This window comes from Vulpes vulpes, chromosome 7, assembly GCF_048418805.1.
Source record: "Vulpes vulpes isolate BD-2025 chromosome 7, VulVul3, whole genome shotgun sequence".
Lineage (NCBI taxonomy): Eukaryota > Metazoa > Chordata > Mammalia > Carnivora > Canidae > Vulpes > Vulpes vulpes.
Window position 1 is genome coordinate 37,902,673 of NC_132786.1, and position 19,536 is coordinate 37,922,208.

The window sequence follows — 19,536 nt, forward strand, 5'->3', positions numbered from 1 at the left end:
CTCAGCGGTTAAGTGTCTGCCTTTGGCTTAGGTCATGATCCCGAGGTCCTGGGCTTGAGTCCTGCATCAGGTTCCCTGCAGGGAGCCTGCTTCTCCTTCTGCCTATGTCTCTACCCCTCTCTCTGTGTCTCTCATGAATAAATAAAATCTTTTTTTTTTTTTAATGTAAACCTAATCTTGGTTCTTCAGAATAACTTGTGTAAAGAAATATTTTCTTTCACACTGTTCCTTTATTAATGATTAAGTCTTGTCTGTACTTCCTATATAACATTACTTTTCAAGTCTTTATTTCTTTAATAATATTAAGCTAGGGAATGAGGTCAGTTTATTAAAGATTTGGTTTCTTTTCTAGGGAATAAGGGAGCTCAGGCTTAGACTTGATTTGTTGTCTCTTGTACTCTGAGACAGTTTACTATGCCTTGCAAACTGTCCTTTGAAATAACTTTTTTGAGCAAGATTTGAAATAACTTTTTTGAGCAAGAGAATTATATTATAAACTTGAGGTGCAATCTGAGATAACTGAATTGTACTACAGTAGCACTATGATATAGTACAAGTGTGCAAAATTACATTGAAGATCTAAATAATATTTTATACAAAGATAGTCATTTTGAGAATGGGATGGGAAGATGAGACTGTCCTTACCAATTCAATTCAGTCTCTTTTTCTTTAAGATTTATTTTTAGAGCATGAACAGGGGGAGGGGCAGAGGGAGGAGAAAATCTCAAGCAGAATCCTCATTGTGGACCCCCCATGTGGGATTTGATCTCACGACCCTGAGATCATGACCTGAGCAAAACCTAGATAGAGTCAGAGTCATCCAGGTGCCCCTCGCCCATGCAGTTCTACGTGAAACTTTGTTTGAAGTGACTTTTTAGCATATTTTTTTTATTGTGCCAAGGTAGTGTATAGGCTAGGCTTTAATTTTGCTCTTTCCATGTCATAGAGAGTAAAGTAGTTATAAAGTTTCTTCTACCTGGATAAGGAGAATTGCCTAGGTGCAGTCTTGCCTTTGCTTTAGTAGCAAGAGAGGTACTTGTTCTGTGGGAAATGAGAAGAAGAGTGGCTAAATAAATGCTGTCATTCCATTTTTACATCATAGATTCAACACATTTTAGTTGTACGCCTATGTGCCAGACGCTGTTCAAAGTGCTGGAAATTCAGCTGTGAACAGAAGAGGGGACAAATGATAAACAGATTTAATAGAATACCAGATGGATTCCTGGTAGAAAGAAAAAGCAGAGGATAGGGGAGAGTGATGGGCTTGAGCTTAGAAGGCTCTTTTAATAGAGTGGTCAGAGAAAGCCTTGCACATTCTTCATAAGGTAATTTACTTTCGTGATCTGAATGGGTATTGCAAGAATTAGAGGGCACAGTTCCCAAGACTGCCCTCATGTGTGACACCAATTATGTGTTCAATTGGTCCCAGAACTGCTCTCTCAGGTTCAGTAATCCACAGGAACGCTTTGCAAAACTCATTGAAAGCTGTTATACTTGTGACTACAGGGAAAGTATACAGTTTAAAATCAGCCAAGGGAAGAGACACACAGGGCAGAATTAGGAAGGTCTGGTATCTTCCATCTCTAGTTCCTTCAGAGGCAGACTGAACAGTGGGTCACCCAAAGCCCTCATTATAAATCAGCTTGTTAGACTGTGCAGTGGTGAAAGCCCCCAGGCAAAGACACTCATATGAAGCAGGACATTCTGGGGCCCAGCAGTTGCCTCCCAGTAGGCAAGAGCATATGTCAAACCTCTCTCTGAATAGGGTTCTTAACTACACAGGTCTTTACTCCACAAATTTTAGGTGACAAAAACTTTCATAAATAATCAATGGAAAAATAATGCCAAATACATGAAGAAAACATGGGTACATTTATCAGAATCATAGTGTGTAGGATATAAGGTTATTTTCCTGCTAATTGAGATGGTATATTCTTTGTTGTAATTTCATAACATTTTCTTTTGGACTTTGTAAACTCTTTGCAAATGCAGAAAGTTAGCCATTTAATGTTTAAAATATTCTTTCCCTGGGGCATCCGGGTACTTAGTTAACCATCTGTCTTGGGCTCAGGTCATGATCCCAGGGTCCTGGGATGGAGCCCCACATAAGGCTCTCTTGTCAGTGGGGAGCCTGCTTCTCCCTCTGCCTGCCACTACCCCTGCTTGTGTTCTCTCTCTTCTCTCTGTCAAATAAATAACATATTTAAAAAATAAAGTAAAATAAAATATTCTTTACCTTTATAAAAAATTTCTACTGGACGTTTTAGCATTTTTGTGCAGTCAGAATGGTCCAGCTTTTCCTTAAACTTTGGGTGCATAAGAATCACTTGGAAAGGAAATAAAAAGTTGAGGTTTCTTAATTCCATTCCAGAGACTGATTATGGCTTGGCAATCCAAAAATCTGCATTTTTAAAGACATCGCAAGTCTTAATTCCAGATTGCATTTTGAGAAATGCTACTTTGAGGAATATGCTAAGTAAGATTCTGATTTACCTTTTTTCTTAAGTTTGGATCAGCTTCCAACAGTTTCTTTGTGCTTTCGGAGCTTCTTTACTGAGATTTTTGCCAGTGTCACTTCCTCTGGGATATCTTCATTCTTTTTGCCACAACCTCTTTCTTCATATATGTCAATATATGTTGACAAAAATTCCATATTTATTTATGTTACTAAGTCTATTTCCTGGCTGCCTATCTAGAGTCTCTCCAAGGGCACCAGTATCCGCATCCTGCGGTCAACCATTTTATATATATTTCTTAGTTGAATTTCATTTCCAGTTTTACCTCTTTTCATTTCTTTGCTCAGTTTTATCGTTGTTGACCAAATCCCTCTTTTAAGTATCCAGTTTTGTAAAATGTCACAAGATAAGGAGGCAGTACAGCTATATACTTTGCTGTCTGGGTATAAACCTAGTAACAGATGTGCTGTGACCCATCCCTAAGAGATTTTAAAAGAAGTGATGTGATTGGTTATTGATCACGATGCCATACCTTCTGTTTATGTAGTGACTTGTATACCAGCAGCAAAAATTTTAATTGCAGTAAATACAGTGTGTTAACTCAAATTTCAACCATGTTGTTAGGGACCTAATTAAACCACAGTGACTGAAATTCGTGCATATAGGAACTAACACAGAGTGAAAACTGCCTATATAGAGAGAAATGATTGGGTAGGATTCAAAACCACTAAATAATCTTGTTCTAACTCCATTGGGCTACAACAGTATTTCTCACATTTTCATCATCCCGGGAAAGAAACTGTGCCCATTAGCAATCACTCCCTATTCTCCCCTCCCCCATCCCTTGGCAGCCACTAATCTACTTTCTTTTTTTTTTTTTTTTTTTTATTTATGTATTATAGTTATAGAGAGAGAGAGGCAGAGACACAGGCAGAGGGAGAAGCAGGCTCCATGCACCAGGAGCCCGACGTGGGATTCGATCCCGGGTCTCCAGGATCGCGCCCTGGGCCAAAGGCAGGCGCTAAACCACTGCGCCACCTAGGGATCCCACTAATCTACTTTCTTTATAGATTTAGCTATTCGAGGCATTTTATATAAATGAAATCATGCAGTATGTAGTCTTTTGTCTCTGGCTTCTTTTACTTGGCATAAAATTTTCAATACCCTTCCATGTTGTAGCAAATATCAGTGCTTCATTCCTTTTTATGGCTGAATAAAATTCCATTATATGGATTTAGCTCTGCGATTGTTTTTATAACTAAGTTATTGCCATCTGGAATTTTTTTAAGTTTAAAATTATTTTTTCAGATTTAAAAAGTAATACATACTTTTAAAAATGTAAATACCTTACAAATGTAGGGCAAAGAACGCAAATGCTTTTTACTATTGCACCCACCTTCCCCAGCCACTGCCCTCTTACATCAGGGACAAACGTAGTCTTCCACAGTTTGGTCTTGCTGTGCAAAAATCATGTGTTGGGGAGTAGGGTATTTTTGGTATATTGTTTTTATTAAAATGGGATCATTGGTATAACATCCTAAAACTTTTCCCTGAGCAATCATACTGATACTTGACTATTGCTCAACTGAAAGGAAAGGTTTATTTCCTTGTATTTAAAAAAAAAGGTCAACTGTCATTTATGGAAGAACCTTGTAACTACATGGCTAAAGTCAAAAACACAAGAAATAGCAAGTGTTGGTAAGGATGTGGAGAAGGAACCTTTGTGCACTGTTGGTAGGATGTAAATTGATGCAAGCACTGTGGAAAACTGTAGAGTTTCCCCAAAATATTAAAAATAGGATCATCGTATGATCCAGTAATTCCACTACTATTTACCCAAGTAAAAAGAAACATTAATTAAATGAAATCTTTGCACCCTTATGTTTATCACAGCATTATTTATTTATAATAGCCAAAAAAATGGAAGCAGCTGCAGTGTCCAGTGATAGAAGAATGGATAAAGAAGCTGTAAAAAAAAAAAAAAAAAAGAAGCTGTATATATGATACTGCTCAGTAAAAAAAAAGAATGAAATATTGCCATTTGCAACATAAATGGACCTAGAGGGTATAATGCTAAGCGAAATAAGTCAGGGAAAAACAAATACTGTATGATTTCACTCATAGATGGAATTTCAGAAACAAAACAAATGAACAAATAAAAAATGAAACAAAAAGACTCTAAAATACAGCAAACTGGTGATTACCAGAGGGGTGGGATGAGGACACAGGTGAAATGGATAAACGAGATTACCAGTACCTTGAACACAAGAGATGTATGGAATTGTTGAATCATTCTCCTGTACACATGAAAACTAATATAATACAGTATAAACTATACTCAGGGAAAAAAAATAGATCAAATGTCATTTATCAAGAATCTTGTAGGGATCCCTGGGTGGCGCAGCCGTTTAGCACCTGCCTTTGGCCCAGGGCACGATCCTGGAGACCTGGGATCGAGTCCCACATCGGGCTCCCTGCATGGAGCCTGCTTCTCCCTCTGCCTGTGTCTCTGCCCCTCTCTCCCTCCCTCTCTCTCTCTCTCTCTCTCTCTCTATCTCTATCTCTCTATCATGAATGAATAAATAAAATCTTAAAAAAAAAAAAAAGAGCCTTGTAACTGTAGGAGGATGGGCACCCTGCTTATTATTAACTTAGCTTTGCAGAACTTTTAATTTCATTTAATCTCACCTGTTTCACAGATCAGTCTGTTCTGTGGCTTTTTTAAGAGAGGGGTGGTTTTGGGGTTTTTTTTTGTTTTTTTGGTTTTTTTTTGTTTTTTCTTTCATGAGAGACAGAGAGAGTTAGAGGCATAGGCAGAGAGAGAAGCAGGCTCCATGCTGGGAGCCTGACATGGGACTTGCCCTAGGCCGAAGGCAGATGCTCAACCGCTGAGCCACTGAGCCACCGGGGCATCCCGTTTTGTTTTGTTTTGTTTTTTTAAGATTTTATTTATTCATGAGACACAGGCAGAGATACAGGCAGAGGGAGAAGCAGGCGGGGAGCCTGATGCAGGGAACTTCATCCCTGGACCAGGATCACGCCCTGAACCAAAGGCAGATGCTCAACAGCTGAGCCACCCAGGCATCCCTGTTCTGTGGCTTTCTTCAGATGAATTTACTTATAATGTTTTAGAACTGATAATTTATGTGTAAATAGAGGGGACAGAAAATCTGCATACTGACTCTGCCAAAACTAGATTCAGTAGTTTCTCATTAATGTGGCTCTGGTAATGGGCACCAGCACAAAAATAGAAATAGAATGTCACCTTTTGGGCAGAGGAGATTTTAGCACGTTTTCATATTCTGTGTTCCTAAAACATGGGTAGGAGGGAAAATGTTTCATTTCATCCTATTTTATTTGAACATTATTCACAAATTTTTGTTTTCTCAGTTGTCTTCCTAAATAGATTTGGTTCATAGCAGCAAAAAAGAATGTGTCTTTAAATAGGTGAGAAAGGAAACAAGTTTGAATGGCTAGGTATACAGCATTGGGTGCAACAGTAACAGCTTCCTGCCAAGTGGCATCCCCACAGCCATTCACATTACAGGTTTGAAATTAGTCTCATAGGTGTCCTAGACATATTTAAAGTTTGGATGCTAAGTAACATTAAAAATCATTCATGACTTTTACATATAGAATCACAAGTTGTACAGAAGAAAGTTGACCTAGTGGTCCTGAAAATCTGTAGAAAGGCCTCGTTTTGATGTCTGGGAATTTTAATTTGGGGAGAGTTCCCACCATCCCCGTTAAGAATGACTCATGGTGCCTCAACTGTTACACAGACGGTGTGATTTATGCTGAGCACATGCTTTCCTCACTTTGGTAAATGCTAGGCAGGGGTACCTATGTTACCAGGTCCCAATTACAGATCCTGGGCACTAAGTCTCTAGTGAGCTTCCCTGGTAGTCAGCATTTCACACTTGTCATAACTCATTGCTGCAGGCATCCTATGCACTCTGAGGCTTCCCAGGAAGAGGACTTGGAAGCTTGCACCTGACTTACTCTAGACTTTGCTTCCCTGTGCCTTTTCCCTTTGCTGATTTTACTTTGTATCCTAATGTTGTAATAAATCATCAGTATGACTCTATACTGAGTTCTGTTGGTCTTTGTGAATCACTACCAAACCTGGGGATGTTTTGGGGGGCCCCTGACACACAAAAGTTTTTACATTAAGAATTTTAAATATTAGCTGAACTGTATACTTCTACCAGTACGACACAATTTCCCTGAAGGCAAGCCAAAGTGATCTTGCAATAATATGATTGCTCGGTGAGCCAGGTATCTGAAGAAAAGGTTAAAGGTTAAAGTTAAAAATCCAATGTTTAAAAAACATCTAGAGGATCTATACAGTGGAGATAAAAATTGGGGGAGTGGAGTGGTTATCACACTGGCCTGAGAAGTACTGTCTTCACTACTATGTAGTTAGAAGCTCAGGGAGTGTAACTGTGAAACATACACACATTCTGTATCCAATCTTATTAACGCATCCTTGTAGATTTGTAAAATCTGCTGGTTTAAGATAACCATATATTCTTAAAAGAACAATTGAGCTTTGTGCAGTGGCGGTATCATAGCCAATGAGGTTTATCCGAGGTGCAAAATTCACTAATTGAAAACTTAAAAGAACAATTGCATTGGATAATATTCACATTTTGGTGCTTTTTATGTTTATATTTAAAGTAAGACAGTAAATGATAGAGATTACATATCAAGCAGATTTGCTTTTCAGAGTTGGAAGTGATTGGTTGAGATAGATAGATAGAGACAGACACAGACAGACAGACATCTGGGTGGCTCAGCGGTTGAACATCTGCCTTCAGCTCAGGGCCTGCGGGATTGAGTTCGCGTCGGGTTTCCTACATGGAGCCTGCTTCTCTCTCTGCCTGTGTCTCTGCCTGTCTCTCTGTCTCTCTCTCTGTCTTTCATGAATAAATAAATAAAATCTTTTTTAAAAATGAAAAAAAAAATAGATGACACCAGCTCCAGTTGAACTTTCTACTGATTTTTGCTATTCAGTAGATTTGTTTTTTCCTGAACAAAATTGGGAAGCTCTCATATGGAGTAAACTTGGTAAAAAATTGTTTCATGTGTGATTTTTAGACACTTTTGAACTATTTGTCAGATCCTGTGTTAGAGGACTGATAATTTAAAATTTCCTTGAGGGCATCTGGGTGGCTGTGATTGAGCATCTGCCTTTGGCTCAGGTCATGAACCCAGGGTCCTGGGATTGAGTCCCTCATCGGGCTCCCTCTGGGGATCCTGCTTTTCCCTCTGCCTGTGTTTCTGCCTCTCTGTGTGTGTCTCTCTCATGAATAAATCTTAGAAAAAATTTCCTTCAGTTGTAATTGGAATTACACATTGCAGCAACTCTACCTTACTCTAGTTGCATGCCAGTGATACATTGGAGCAGCAGGGAGCTTGTCTCAGCTGGCTAGTAAGAGGTAACAGGAATGGCTGAGTGAGACTTCCGGGAAAGTTTTGTAAGATGGATAAACTAGGCTAGCATGTACTCTCTGGTCCTTTGTCCTTTCTGCCTTCTTGCTGAAATAGGGTACCAGATAGTGACTAGAGATGTACCACCATCTTGTGACCACAAGTTGGCAGTTTGGTTTACTGAGGGTCACAAAGAAGTTGGGTGTAGAGTCCTGCCGTGATGGCCCTTAAGGGCCACAAATCCAGGGACACCTACCTCCAGGCTTCTCATTAATGTGAGAAAAATAAGCCCACAGTTTTCTTCTCTGCCCCTCCAACCAGAAAAGGATAATTTCAGTAATATAATAAAATAATGCATTTACCAAACAGCTAAAAAATCAACCCTTAAAGAATTTCGGTTTGGAAAAGAGCTATTCCCAGATTCTACATGCGGAAGTAAGACTGCATGTCTTTTTTATTTCAGTGATCTCTACACCCACCATTGGGCTCAAATTCACAACTCTCAAGATCATATTTTAGAATTACAGACCAATAGATACCTTTTCTAAATGAAGAAAGTGAAAAGTAAATAACTCTTAAGGTTACACAGTTAGATTTGAATCAGGAGGAGAGTCGCTATTTCCTGGAAGATTTCTATACACATATCTCATTCTAACCAACCACAGACAAAGAGAAGAAAAAATATGGGCTACATTGTTCATAACTCTTAGGAAAGTCTACCAGGCTAATTTAAGCAGAAATGGAAAAATATATAGTAGCCTAGAATCAAAAGGAAAGCTGGAGAACCCAGAAGGAAATTTTACAGGAATTAAGAGCTAATGGAGCCCACAGTCAAAATCATACCTTAGAAATGTTTTAGAACGCTGGAGAGGACAGCTCTTGGAATAGAACTTGCCATTGTCCCTACTGCTTAGGGTCACTTCAAATTAAAAGTCAGGGCTAGGTGCACCCAGTTGACCTAGATGAATCCAGAAATAGACTTTGTGATTCCTACAACATAAATGCAGACTTTCCTTGTGATTTGTTTTACATATTCTAACTTTAGTACTTTGGATTAGAGTAATAGGACACTAACAGTCACTGAAAACAAGTTGATGTGAACAAGATACATGTCTTTGTAGAAATACGAATCTGCTTACCTTTTATATGATCTCTCACATTACATGTTGGTCAACAGAACAGGCATTAGCATAGAAATTTTGAAGCTTCTTAGGCTCCTGACCCCTTTATACTCTTAACATTTAAGGATTGAAAAGAGCTTTTCCTTATGTAGGTTGTATTACTGATATTTTATTGGCAAATAAAACAAATTTCAAAAAAAAGTTTTTTCAACAGTCTCAATATTACAAATCTTGGAACTATTAAAACCATCAATATTACAAAATCTCCTTACCTAGACCTAAAATAAGTTGATGATGTTACAATACAGGAAAATATAATTTTAAATTATAGTTTAAGTCCGTTAGTATAAAAATAGTTACAAGCCCTCTTCCATTTAACAATTGAAACAGGGGATCCCTGGGTGGCGCAGCGGTTTGGCGCCTGCCTTTGGCCCAGGGCGCGATCCTTGAGACCCGGGATCGAATCCCATATCAGGCTCCCGGTGCATGGAGCCTGCTTCTCCCTCCGCCTGTGTCTCTGCCTCTCTCTCTCTCTCTCTCTGTGACTATCATAAATAAATAAAAAAATTAAAAAAAAAAAAGATTTAAAAAAAAAAAAAAACAATTGAAACAGAGATGGCTAATTCAGAGCTTTATATTTCCAAATACTCATACAGTTTCTTAGGATTTCCCAAAAATGTGACTGCCAATCAATGATTTTTTAAGACATATTATAGTTTATTCTACAAATATCTCTAGATGATAGAGGTCAGTATGTTTCTATTCTCTTGTGTGCTATAAATATTTTCCCAGGCTTCTCCTTTATCTCTTACTGTATACAGAAAGTTTTATTTTGTTTAGTTGAGCCCATCTAAGCCAGCCTGTTGATGCTAGAGAGTTTCCCTGTACCTCTCTTTATCTCTAGTGCCTGTCCTACAACAGATACTTTACAAATAAATGTTTGTTGCAGGAACACATAAACGTTACATTCAGGAATATTTTGATGTGTCGGGTGAATGCTGTGTATGGTGTACATCAAAGTGAATGGTTTATCAGCCTAATGAATGTTGTCCCATACAATTACTATCTGTTAAGTAACTTTTTCTCTGTTTTTGATGTTTCGTTTAGTGGATTTTTACATGTGATTAGCTGGCTAAATTCTTAATATTCTATGATTTGAGGATTCTATTTAACTGCAAAATTTCGGTTACTCCTATTTAACTTGAAAAACAAATTACTTGTTGCTTGCTAAGTAAATGACAATTTTAAGCTTTCTCATTTTAAGCTTGTTGCCATTGGCTTTTTTTTCCCGTTGATAGCTCCATTGCAGGAGGTTATGTTGCTTTCGAAAAACCTCTGCTAATTGTTTTCTCAGTCTTCAGCTATTTTACTAAGATCCTGTTGACTTTAGGATTTGGATTTTATAAACTCCTTAAAAACTTTCTTCTTTACCCCCCTGATGCATCAGTGGTTTCACTGGACTTGGCTGACTTTGCTATAAGTATTTTGCCCCTATGAGCTAAACCAGCTATTTGGAAAACCTAACATATTTAAAAATTAGTAGAGCAGCTTCTTAGAGTGGAGCTCCTAGACAGTTTTCCTTACTTAACAGATGAGCATGTAGTAGTTTTATGACTTGCCTTTTTCATTTTTATATCAAATACCTTTTATATACAATATCAGCATTAGGTTTCACATATATAACAAAAAACCCAAAGTAAAGGCTTAACTAAAGTAGCAATTTTTGTACTTTTCTTATGTATAAGCAAATACATAGATAAGCACTCCTGGGATGATACGGTAGCTCTACAAAGTTGCTAGGAAACCAGGCACTTGCTGTATTACTTTTCTGTGGTTACTGTAACAAATTATTACAAACTGCCTGGCTTAAAAGACCAGAAATATATTTTCTCACAGCTCTGGAGGCCGGAAGTCCAAGATCAAGGTGTCAGTAGGGCCATACGCCCTCTAGAAGCTCTGGGACAATCTGTCCCTTGCCTCTTACAGGCTTCTGGTGGCTGTTGGCATTCCTTGGCCACAGCACTTCATTCTGTCTGTCTTCTGGGGATGTGTGTATCTGTCTGTCTCTGTCTCTCTCAAAACTCATTTAGGGTCTGTCAGGATAATCTAGGATAAGCGCCTCCTGTCAAAATCCTTAATCGCATGTTTTTCACGTGAGATAATATTCACAGGTTTTGATGATCAGGAAGTGACTGTATCTTTGTGGGTGTTTTTTCAGCCTGCCACATCTTCCAGCACTCTGCTCTGCTGTTATGAGGGAGCAGCTCTTGTCCTTGTGGTCTGACATGGCCTCTGGAGTTCCAGCCATTGTTACATAAACATTCCAGGAAACAAGATGGAGAGTGTTGAAGGGCATGCCCCCTCCTTAAGGAAACTTTCTGATCCCCATATAACACTTCTTGTATCTCACTAACCCGAACTTAGTCTTATGGCCCTTTGTAGCTGCACAAAAGGCTGGTACTATGGATTGAGTATTTGTGTCCTCCCAAAATTTATATATGAAGGCTAATTACCAATGTGATGGTATTTGGAGGTGAGGTCTTTGAGAGATAGGTCATGAAAATAAAGCTCCCATGAGTGGGATTAGTGCCATTATCAGAAGAGACACTAGAGAGATGATTTTTCTCACTACGATGTAAGCATGCCTCTACAAAACAGGATGAGGGTCCTCACCAGGAATCAAGTCAGCTGGCACCTTGGTATTGGAATTTCCAACCTTCAGAATTGTGAGAAAGCAGTTTCTGCTGTTGAAGCCACCTTGTCTATTGTGTTTGTCATAGCAGCCTGAACTAAGGCAGCTGGAAAGTAGTCTTTGAGCTGGGAATATGGCTACCTTGACTACAATTATATTAATTATGGAGAAGGAAGGAGAGAGTAGACATTGAGGTTAGGCAGTCTTTGCCTCAGATCATCTTACATTTTGTTACTTACATTTTGTTAGCTACTGTCAGTTACTTTCCAAAGAAGATGTATAAATGTACATTTTCACCAATAGGGTATGAGAACAGCCTTGCTAAAAAAAAAAAAAAGAAGAAGAAGAAGAAGAAGAGCCTTGCTAACAGTGGGTAAATGTCATTTATACCAATCTCATGGATGGAAAAGAAGCATATGTTTGTAGTCCCTGCCCCTTTGTTTACCACCTAATGCATCGGGTTACTCCAGATGTGGTCTGGCCAACAGCAAGGAAAATAATTACCTGCTGTTTTTCTGACTACTAAAAATGATGTGAACAACCAACAGGAAAAAAGTTAAAGGACAGGAAATAATCAGTAATTGAAAAGAGACATAGCCCCGGGCTGTGATCACGGAGTGACACAATGAGGTACCACTCCTTACTATACCCTGCCACTCCAAACTATGTGCATGAGCCAGCAAAACCCAAAGGATTCTCATTGATATCCCAGTATCTCTGAAAAGAGACAGCTAAGTGGGATCTTGAGCTCACTCCTCTTTTGTCTGAGAAATAGTAGAAATGGCTATTGGAAAGAATTGGGGAATGACAGGGACAGAATTGAATGCATCAAGACTGCTCAAACTAAGACAACACATTGGCCGGGGAACATGTCCAAAGCCTGAGAGTATTTTCCTGTGGGAATGGAGTGGCCCCTAAAAACCCTCACAAGTGAATACAGTTTGTAGGCATTCTAGATCCCACATTCCCCCTTGTGAGCCCTCTCACCTTTCTTGGCTACAAAAAGAATTTCAGTTCTTTTGCACCTTGACTTTAAACCTGTGGTGCATTGGGGGAGTACAAATCAACTCCACATGTTGGTAGAGTGGGAGTTAATAAATGTCACACAATATGTTGGAGTAAATAGAAAGTTTAGACTGATAGCTCAGTGACAAAGGGAGAACAGCATGGCAAGCAAATAACTGCCAGCAAGGAAGGAATATATAGCTTGGGAAATACACTATACAAAGAACCCAAAATAAAAAAGCAAACTTAATCCTAAGGAACAGGAAGAAACAGTGTGATATATGATGATGTTGCCTTGGGAGGTAGGGCTTCTGCCATTCGAATCCAGACAAATGCTACCTCAGAGGAGTCCACGAAAGGAAAAAACAGGATGGCAGTTTATTTTCCTGTTCCTTCTTTCTCTTTTCCACTGGTCAAGATGCACACGATGAAATGACTCCCACCTATTTCCAGATTGTGCATCCCACTTTCAGCCCCTAACCATGTGGCATTCCATCCATGTCTGGAAATAGAGGAGCAGCTCAGCAGAGTCCGGGCCCAGCGTGAGGACCACGTCCACAACTTCAGCCTAGATTCTAGCCAGCTCAGGGCACCATCAGTGATGACAGCAGTACAGTTCAAAAGACTGCTTCTTCAGGAAAATCTGAGAGAGTATAGATAGAGGTTGTTTCCAGTACAAATAAGAAATCAGGAAACAGAATATGGGTCTTTACAAAAGGATGGCACTATATAAATAATGCTGGACTAGCTGATTAGCTGATAGGAAAAATAAAGAATGAATCACAGGGTGCCTGCCTGGCTCAGTCACAAGAGCATGCAACTCTTGATCTTGGGAGTTTGTAAATTCGAGCCCCGCATTGGGTGTAGAGATTACTTAAAATCTTTTAAAAGAAAAAAATCCCTACATTATATCATATAACAATTTCCAGCTGAATTAAAGACCTGTTAAATGTGAAAAACAAGGATAAAAAATGCGGGAGTGCCTTTTTTTTACCATCTTCATGGAGAACAGGGTTTTTTGTTTTTGTTTTAAGATTTTATTTGTTTAAGTGCGCACAAGGGGGTGGGGGAACGAGGTACAGAGGAAGCAGGAGAAGCAGACTCTTTGCTAATAAGCAGGGAGCATGGCACAGAGCTCCATCCCAGAACTCTGAGATCATGACCTGAGCCGAAGGCAGGTACTTAACTGAGCCACCCAGGAGCCCCTGGAGAACAATTTCTAAAAGAAAAGCAGCACAGATCATAAAGAGGGAGGAAAACTAGTACAACTCTATAGGGAAAATATAAACCAAATAGAAAAATTAGCCTAATTTTGAGTTAAGCATTTCACAAAAAAAAAAAAAAAAAAAAAAAGACCAATAAACATTAAAAAGCCACTTAAGGGCAGCCCGGGTGGCTCAGTGGTTTAGCGCCGCCTTCAGCCCAGGGTGTGATCCTGGAGACCTGGGATCGAGTCCCACGTCGGGCTCCCTGTGTGGAACCTGCTTCTCCCTCTGCCTCTCTCTCTCTCTCTCTCTCTCTCTCTCTCTCTCTGTGCCTCTCATGAATAAATAAATAAAATCTTTTTTTAAAAAAAGCCATTTAAAAAAAATTTACTTGTCAGAGGTGCAAATTAAAATACTATTTCACACCCATTGGCAAGAATGTTAAGATCAGTTAACACAGATGCAGAATGATAGGAACTCAAAATTCATGTTCTTAATGCTCTTTAGATGATCACATCTGGCAAGGCAGATATCTGTCGCTAAAATTCTACTCTCCTTCCAGCCTTCCAGCCTCCACTTTTCTGTGCTGGGTCCTACTTTAAGTTTCATTCTTAGTGTTTGAATTCTGTTGCCATGTCATTTTCTCTGCCATCACCCTCACATATTGGGTTGTTTCTTACTCTTAGTTTGTATGTCTACAATGGGCCCAGTTCTTACCTCTTGTTCTTCTTGGTTTTCTGTTCCTAATCTGCCACAGATCTGGAAACTCCATAAATAGCTTATTAGAATTTTGCACGTAACAATAGGGCCAGAAAAGGCCCTAACAGACTCTTCTGGCAGGTTAGTGGGGAGGTACATCTACTTTAATCATAATCTGCTTTATACTTCAGAGGCCTTTTTAATTTGCTCTGATTCTGGGCTCTTTCTATTAGAGTTGCTGGGTAGATGAGGTATAATGTTAGAAGGTGTTTACCAAAAAATTAGAATAACTGATTTGTAACTTTATTAACCTTTTTAAAAATGCAAATAAGGGCCATCTGGGTGGCTCAGTCAGCTGTCTGCCTTCCTCTCAGTTTGTGATCTCAGGGTCTTGGGATCGAGCCCTACATCAGATTCTCTGCTCAGTGAGGCATCTACTTCACCCTCTCCATCTCCCCCTCCATCCTATTTGTGTTTGAGTATGCTCTCTCTGTCTCAAATAAGTAAAATCTTAAAAAAATAAAAATGCAAATAAGATTATTTGTTGAGAGGGAAGAAAGGGGGGGCTTTTTGTTTTGTTTTTAAATAGGCTCCATGCCCAGCGTGGAGCCCAGGGCAGGGCTTGAACTCACAACCCTGAAATCGAAACCTGAGCTGAGATTGACGCTTAACTGACTGAACCACCAGGTGCCCCCCCAAAAAACAGGGTTTTTTTTCCACTTTCCTGAACTTTATTAAAGAAAAAAACGATGGTAAATCTTGAGAACATAATCAATTTTCTAGGATTCTTCCCTTGAAAATGTGACATTTGATTTCCAAACACATGCCAGCACGTACATGGTTCCCAATCGTACTAATCAGATGAGAAGCTGAAATCCTAAAACGTTCATCTTCCAACTTTACCCAGTCTGTGGTCTGTCTTTGGATCAGCAATAATTGCCTGCACAGCTACTATGGCTTTGTTAATTTTTGTCTGTAGCTCTCTGAGCTCTTCTATATGCAGTAATCGCAGAATTTGAGCAGCTTCATTAAGAACTGCATCTCCTGTGTCAAAACCAAGAACGTGTTTATCTAATGCAACAGGCAAGCCCTCTTTTGTTTGGTTTGCTTTGGCAACTGCATCTTATGTCAGGCACTCCGTACCAAAATGCGAATTGCCTTAAGCATTACCAGGTAATCATCATGATGCTGAATCTGAGGAAGGTTAGCCAAAGCCATTAAACCAGACTTAAAATCAGGATTATTTACATCCAAATTGGTCAACAGCTCGGCATTTTAAGCTGCGTTGTCAGCAATCTTTGTATTGTCAGCAATCTTTGTATTATCGGGTACCAAGTCCTTATATTTTTCAGCATTATCTCTATATTGAAGTCTAACAGCTAAACCAAGAAGCCAGTCAATTGCTTCTTGTCGATCTTGAATCTTGAAAGGACAGTTAACATCTCTGAGATACTTTTCAAAGAACTCGGGCCAGTCACTGCTGTGGATGTTTCTTAAATTACCTCTGTCTACAATCTTGTAGTGTCTGATTTTCTGGTCTTCAAGCCAAACAATAAAGTTTCTAAATTCTGTTTCATCTTTGCAGTTGAAGCCAGCCAGGTTGTGGTAGTCGAGGGCCGTCAGCTTGCGTCAGAACATGGTCCTCGTGTCTCCCAAAAAACAGTTTTTGAGATAGAATTCCCTTTGACATCTTTCTCATGAATATAGTGCATTCATTTAGAGTATACAGCTCACTGCCTTTTAGTATAGTACAGATATGTACATCACCACAATATTAGAACATTTTCATTACCCACCAAAGGAACCTCTTGTACGCTTTTATCCCTTACTCCTCTCAGCCCTAGGCAACCTTTAAATCTTTCTGTCTCTGTTGATTTGCCTCTTCTGGATGTATCATGTAATTTGAGTCAAATTACATATGGCCATTTGTTACTGCCTTCTTGCATTTAACAGTGTTTTCAGAGTTGTGGCATGTATCAGTACTTTTTACTGCTGAATAATACTCCACTGAATGAGCAATATCACATTTTATTTATCGCCTCATCACTTATTGGACATTTGGGTAGTTTCTACTTTTTGGCTATTATGAATAAAGCTGCCATGAACATGTGTAAACTTAAGTTTTTATTTCTCTTAAGCATATACCCAAGAACAGAATTGCTGGATCACATGATAATTCTGTTTAACATTTTGAGGAACTGCCAGACTGTTTTCCATGGCAGCTGTACCACTTTACATTCCCACCAACAGTGTTTAAGAGTTCCAATGTCTCCACATCCTCAGAAACATTTGTTACCTTTTAAATTTAGCTATCCTGGTAGATGTAAATTGGTATCTCATTGTGGTTTAAGTTTTATGATTTTCTAAGACTAATTTCAGATGTCTTTTTTCCCAGTATTTATTTTAATATGCAAAAAATGACATTTTTAATGATTTCATTCCTTTTTCTTTTTTTTTAACAGGCTAAGGAAATTTTAACAAAAGAATCAAATGTGCAAGAGGTTCGTTGTCCTGTAACCGTATGCGGAGATGTGCATGGTCAATTTCATGATCTTATGGAACTTTTTAGAATTGGTGGAAAATCACCAGATACAAACTATCTGTTCATGGGCGACTATGTAGACAGAGGCTATTACTCAGTGGAGACTGTGACTCTTCTTGTGGCATTAAAGGTATGATGAATGAAATCCAATTTTTTTTCCAAACTTAAATGCGAGGGTGGCTATATTGCATGTCATCTGTTCTATTTTATGATCTATTCAGTTTATAGCCCCTTAAAATATAATAGTTGGTTTTACACCTTGTAAAAGAGAGAGAAATGAAAATGATACATTGAACTTGCCCTGCCTACTTCTGTACCATTCCCTTAGGTAATTCACAGCTGAAGTCTTGGAACCATTTTTTACTTAGGCAGGTATCCCTCATATACAGTCAATTAGCAAGTCTTTTTAATTCTTGCCTTGAGAAGTCTGTTATTCCGGTTTCTATTTTTGCCGCACAATCTATACCTTCATCACTTCACAGCTTCAGTTAGTGTAAGGGTATGGGAACTAATGTTTCTGACCCCCTCCAAATTTGCCTTACATATGTTTTGAGATTAAATCTCCGTTATTTAACACTTTCCTGTTGTTACTTTTCTGCTCCCAAACTCTTCAGAGATTCCATGTTACCTATAGAATCAAGCTCAGAGGGATCCCTGGGTGGCGCAGCGGTTTGGCGCCTGCCTTTGGCCCAGGGCGCAATCCTGGAGACCCGGGATCGAGTCCCACGTCGGGCTTCCGGTGCATGGAGCCTGCTTCTCCCTCTGCCTGTGTCTCTGCCTCTCTCTCTCTCTCTCTGTGACTATCATAAATAAATAAAAAATTAAAAAAAAAAAAAAAAAAAGAATCAAGCTCAGACTCCTTGGCTGGAGTGTAGCCAGAATTTGTCTGCCAGTAGTTGGTAGCATAAATTCTGAGTCTCCAGTCAAAGACTTTCAGTGCTCTGCCTGTCTTCATTATTTCGTTCTCTGATTTCCCCATAAGGTCACCCTGATTTCTTACGTCTTCTGCCAAGACTCAGTTACATCTTCCTTGAAGCCTTCACCCATTTTAGCCTTACTCCTTCTACACTCAATTACTGGGAAACTTACTTTCCCACCCCTTATTTATATTGCATAGTGTTTTGTTTTGTTTTGTTTTGTTTTATATCTTTTATTTTTATTTTAGTTATTTGTTTATTGATTGTCTCTGCTGACTGAAATGTGGATCAAGAGGAGCACACTATGAATTTGTGTTGTTTTCTATCGCATCCCCCAAAGAACAGTGCCTGACTCATATTGGGTGCTCAGTAGACGTTTGTGGAATGACTGAATGAATACATGTCAGACACGGAATTTGGAGAAAATCTGACTTGTGATCCAACTCTTCTTTAACTTATTAGCTCTTGACCTCAGGAGTAACTTTTTCTGAGTCTCACCCTCATTTAACTCATCCGTTGCAAATTGTCCATGGACCAGTCTCCTTGTTCGTGAAACTCGAATCCAGTCATTAATATTTAGACTCCAGAGTAGTTTCAGGATGTTTCCCTACTGTTAATCTGCATGGGTTAGCTCTGTTCTTCCAGCAACTGCACTATCAGTTATGAAAGATGCCAGACACCATGCCAGTCCCTTCAACTCTTTCCTCCGCTGAAGTGATTGAAGGAGCTCTGAAGGAAACACTTTAGCTCCTCACTGCACAGTTTGAATGTATTATTTACATCTCATACTTCGTAAGTGAGATGAGTCTCTAAACAGAAGTCATCTATTAACGTTTATGTGGATCTGGCACCTAGCTTTAAACAGTGAGCTTAATTTTGGACACATAATGGATAGTTTATATGTATAAATTGAAATACGATTTGCAGCTTTTAGGTTAATTTGATTTACAGAATCTGTTGCTTTTTCATACTTCTTATCAGACACATTCCTAACTAAATAGTATGCTATAAGGTATGTCTCCGTGTTTTGTTATGAAAAGGAGACTTTAAATATGTTTGAAATCTTGTCCAGATTTGGCAAGGGCCTGTTTTTGTTAGCAAATACAGTCTTTCTGTGGGAAATAAAAATTGAAAGGGGAGAAAGAAATTAATATATAAAGGAGTTTATCTCAGGTACAAATCTGTAACCTTCTGTATCCATTCAGCAATAAGACATCATAGTGTTGTGGAAAGACCTAGAAGACTGGTGATCATATGAGGATGAAGAAGATATTAAAGACCAAGAATCAGATACAATTTTATTATAATAGCAGGTATCAGTTAGTAAGGGTTCCAGTGAGGGTGGTATAAATAGAAATGAAGAAGGACTATAAAAATTTTGAAGGTCAGTCAATAATGAGAAAATTTTTAATTTTGAAACAGAATTAACATTTAATGTAACAGCACACAAAAGAAACATTTAAAGA

The 19,536-nt window shown here is 38.8% G+C and overlaps 1 protein-coding gene and 2 pseudogenes across 1 annotated transcript in view; 2 read left to right on the top strand and 1 right to left on the bottom strand.

Moving 5' to 3' along the window:
• PPP2CB (protein phosphatase 2 catalytic subunit beta) overlaps positions 1-19,536 on the top strand; it is a 34,951-nt gene that overhangs the window by 5,289 nt on the left and 10,126 nt on the right. The window contains exon 2 of the mRNA XM_072763567.1: positions 17,074-17,283. Coding sequence (XP_072619668.1) covers positions 17,074-17,283 — 210 coding nt within the window. The remainder of the gene's footprint in view (positions 1-17,073; positions 17,284-19,536) is intronic.
• LOC112916339 (U4 spliceosomal RNA) lies at positions 7,005-7,135 on the top strand (annotated as a pseudogene).
• On the bottom strand, positions 15,498-16,249 carry LOC112916265 (RNA transcription, translation and transport factor protein pseudogene; annotated as a pseudogene).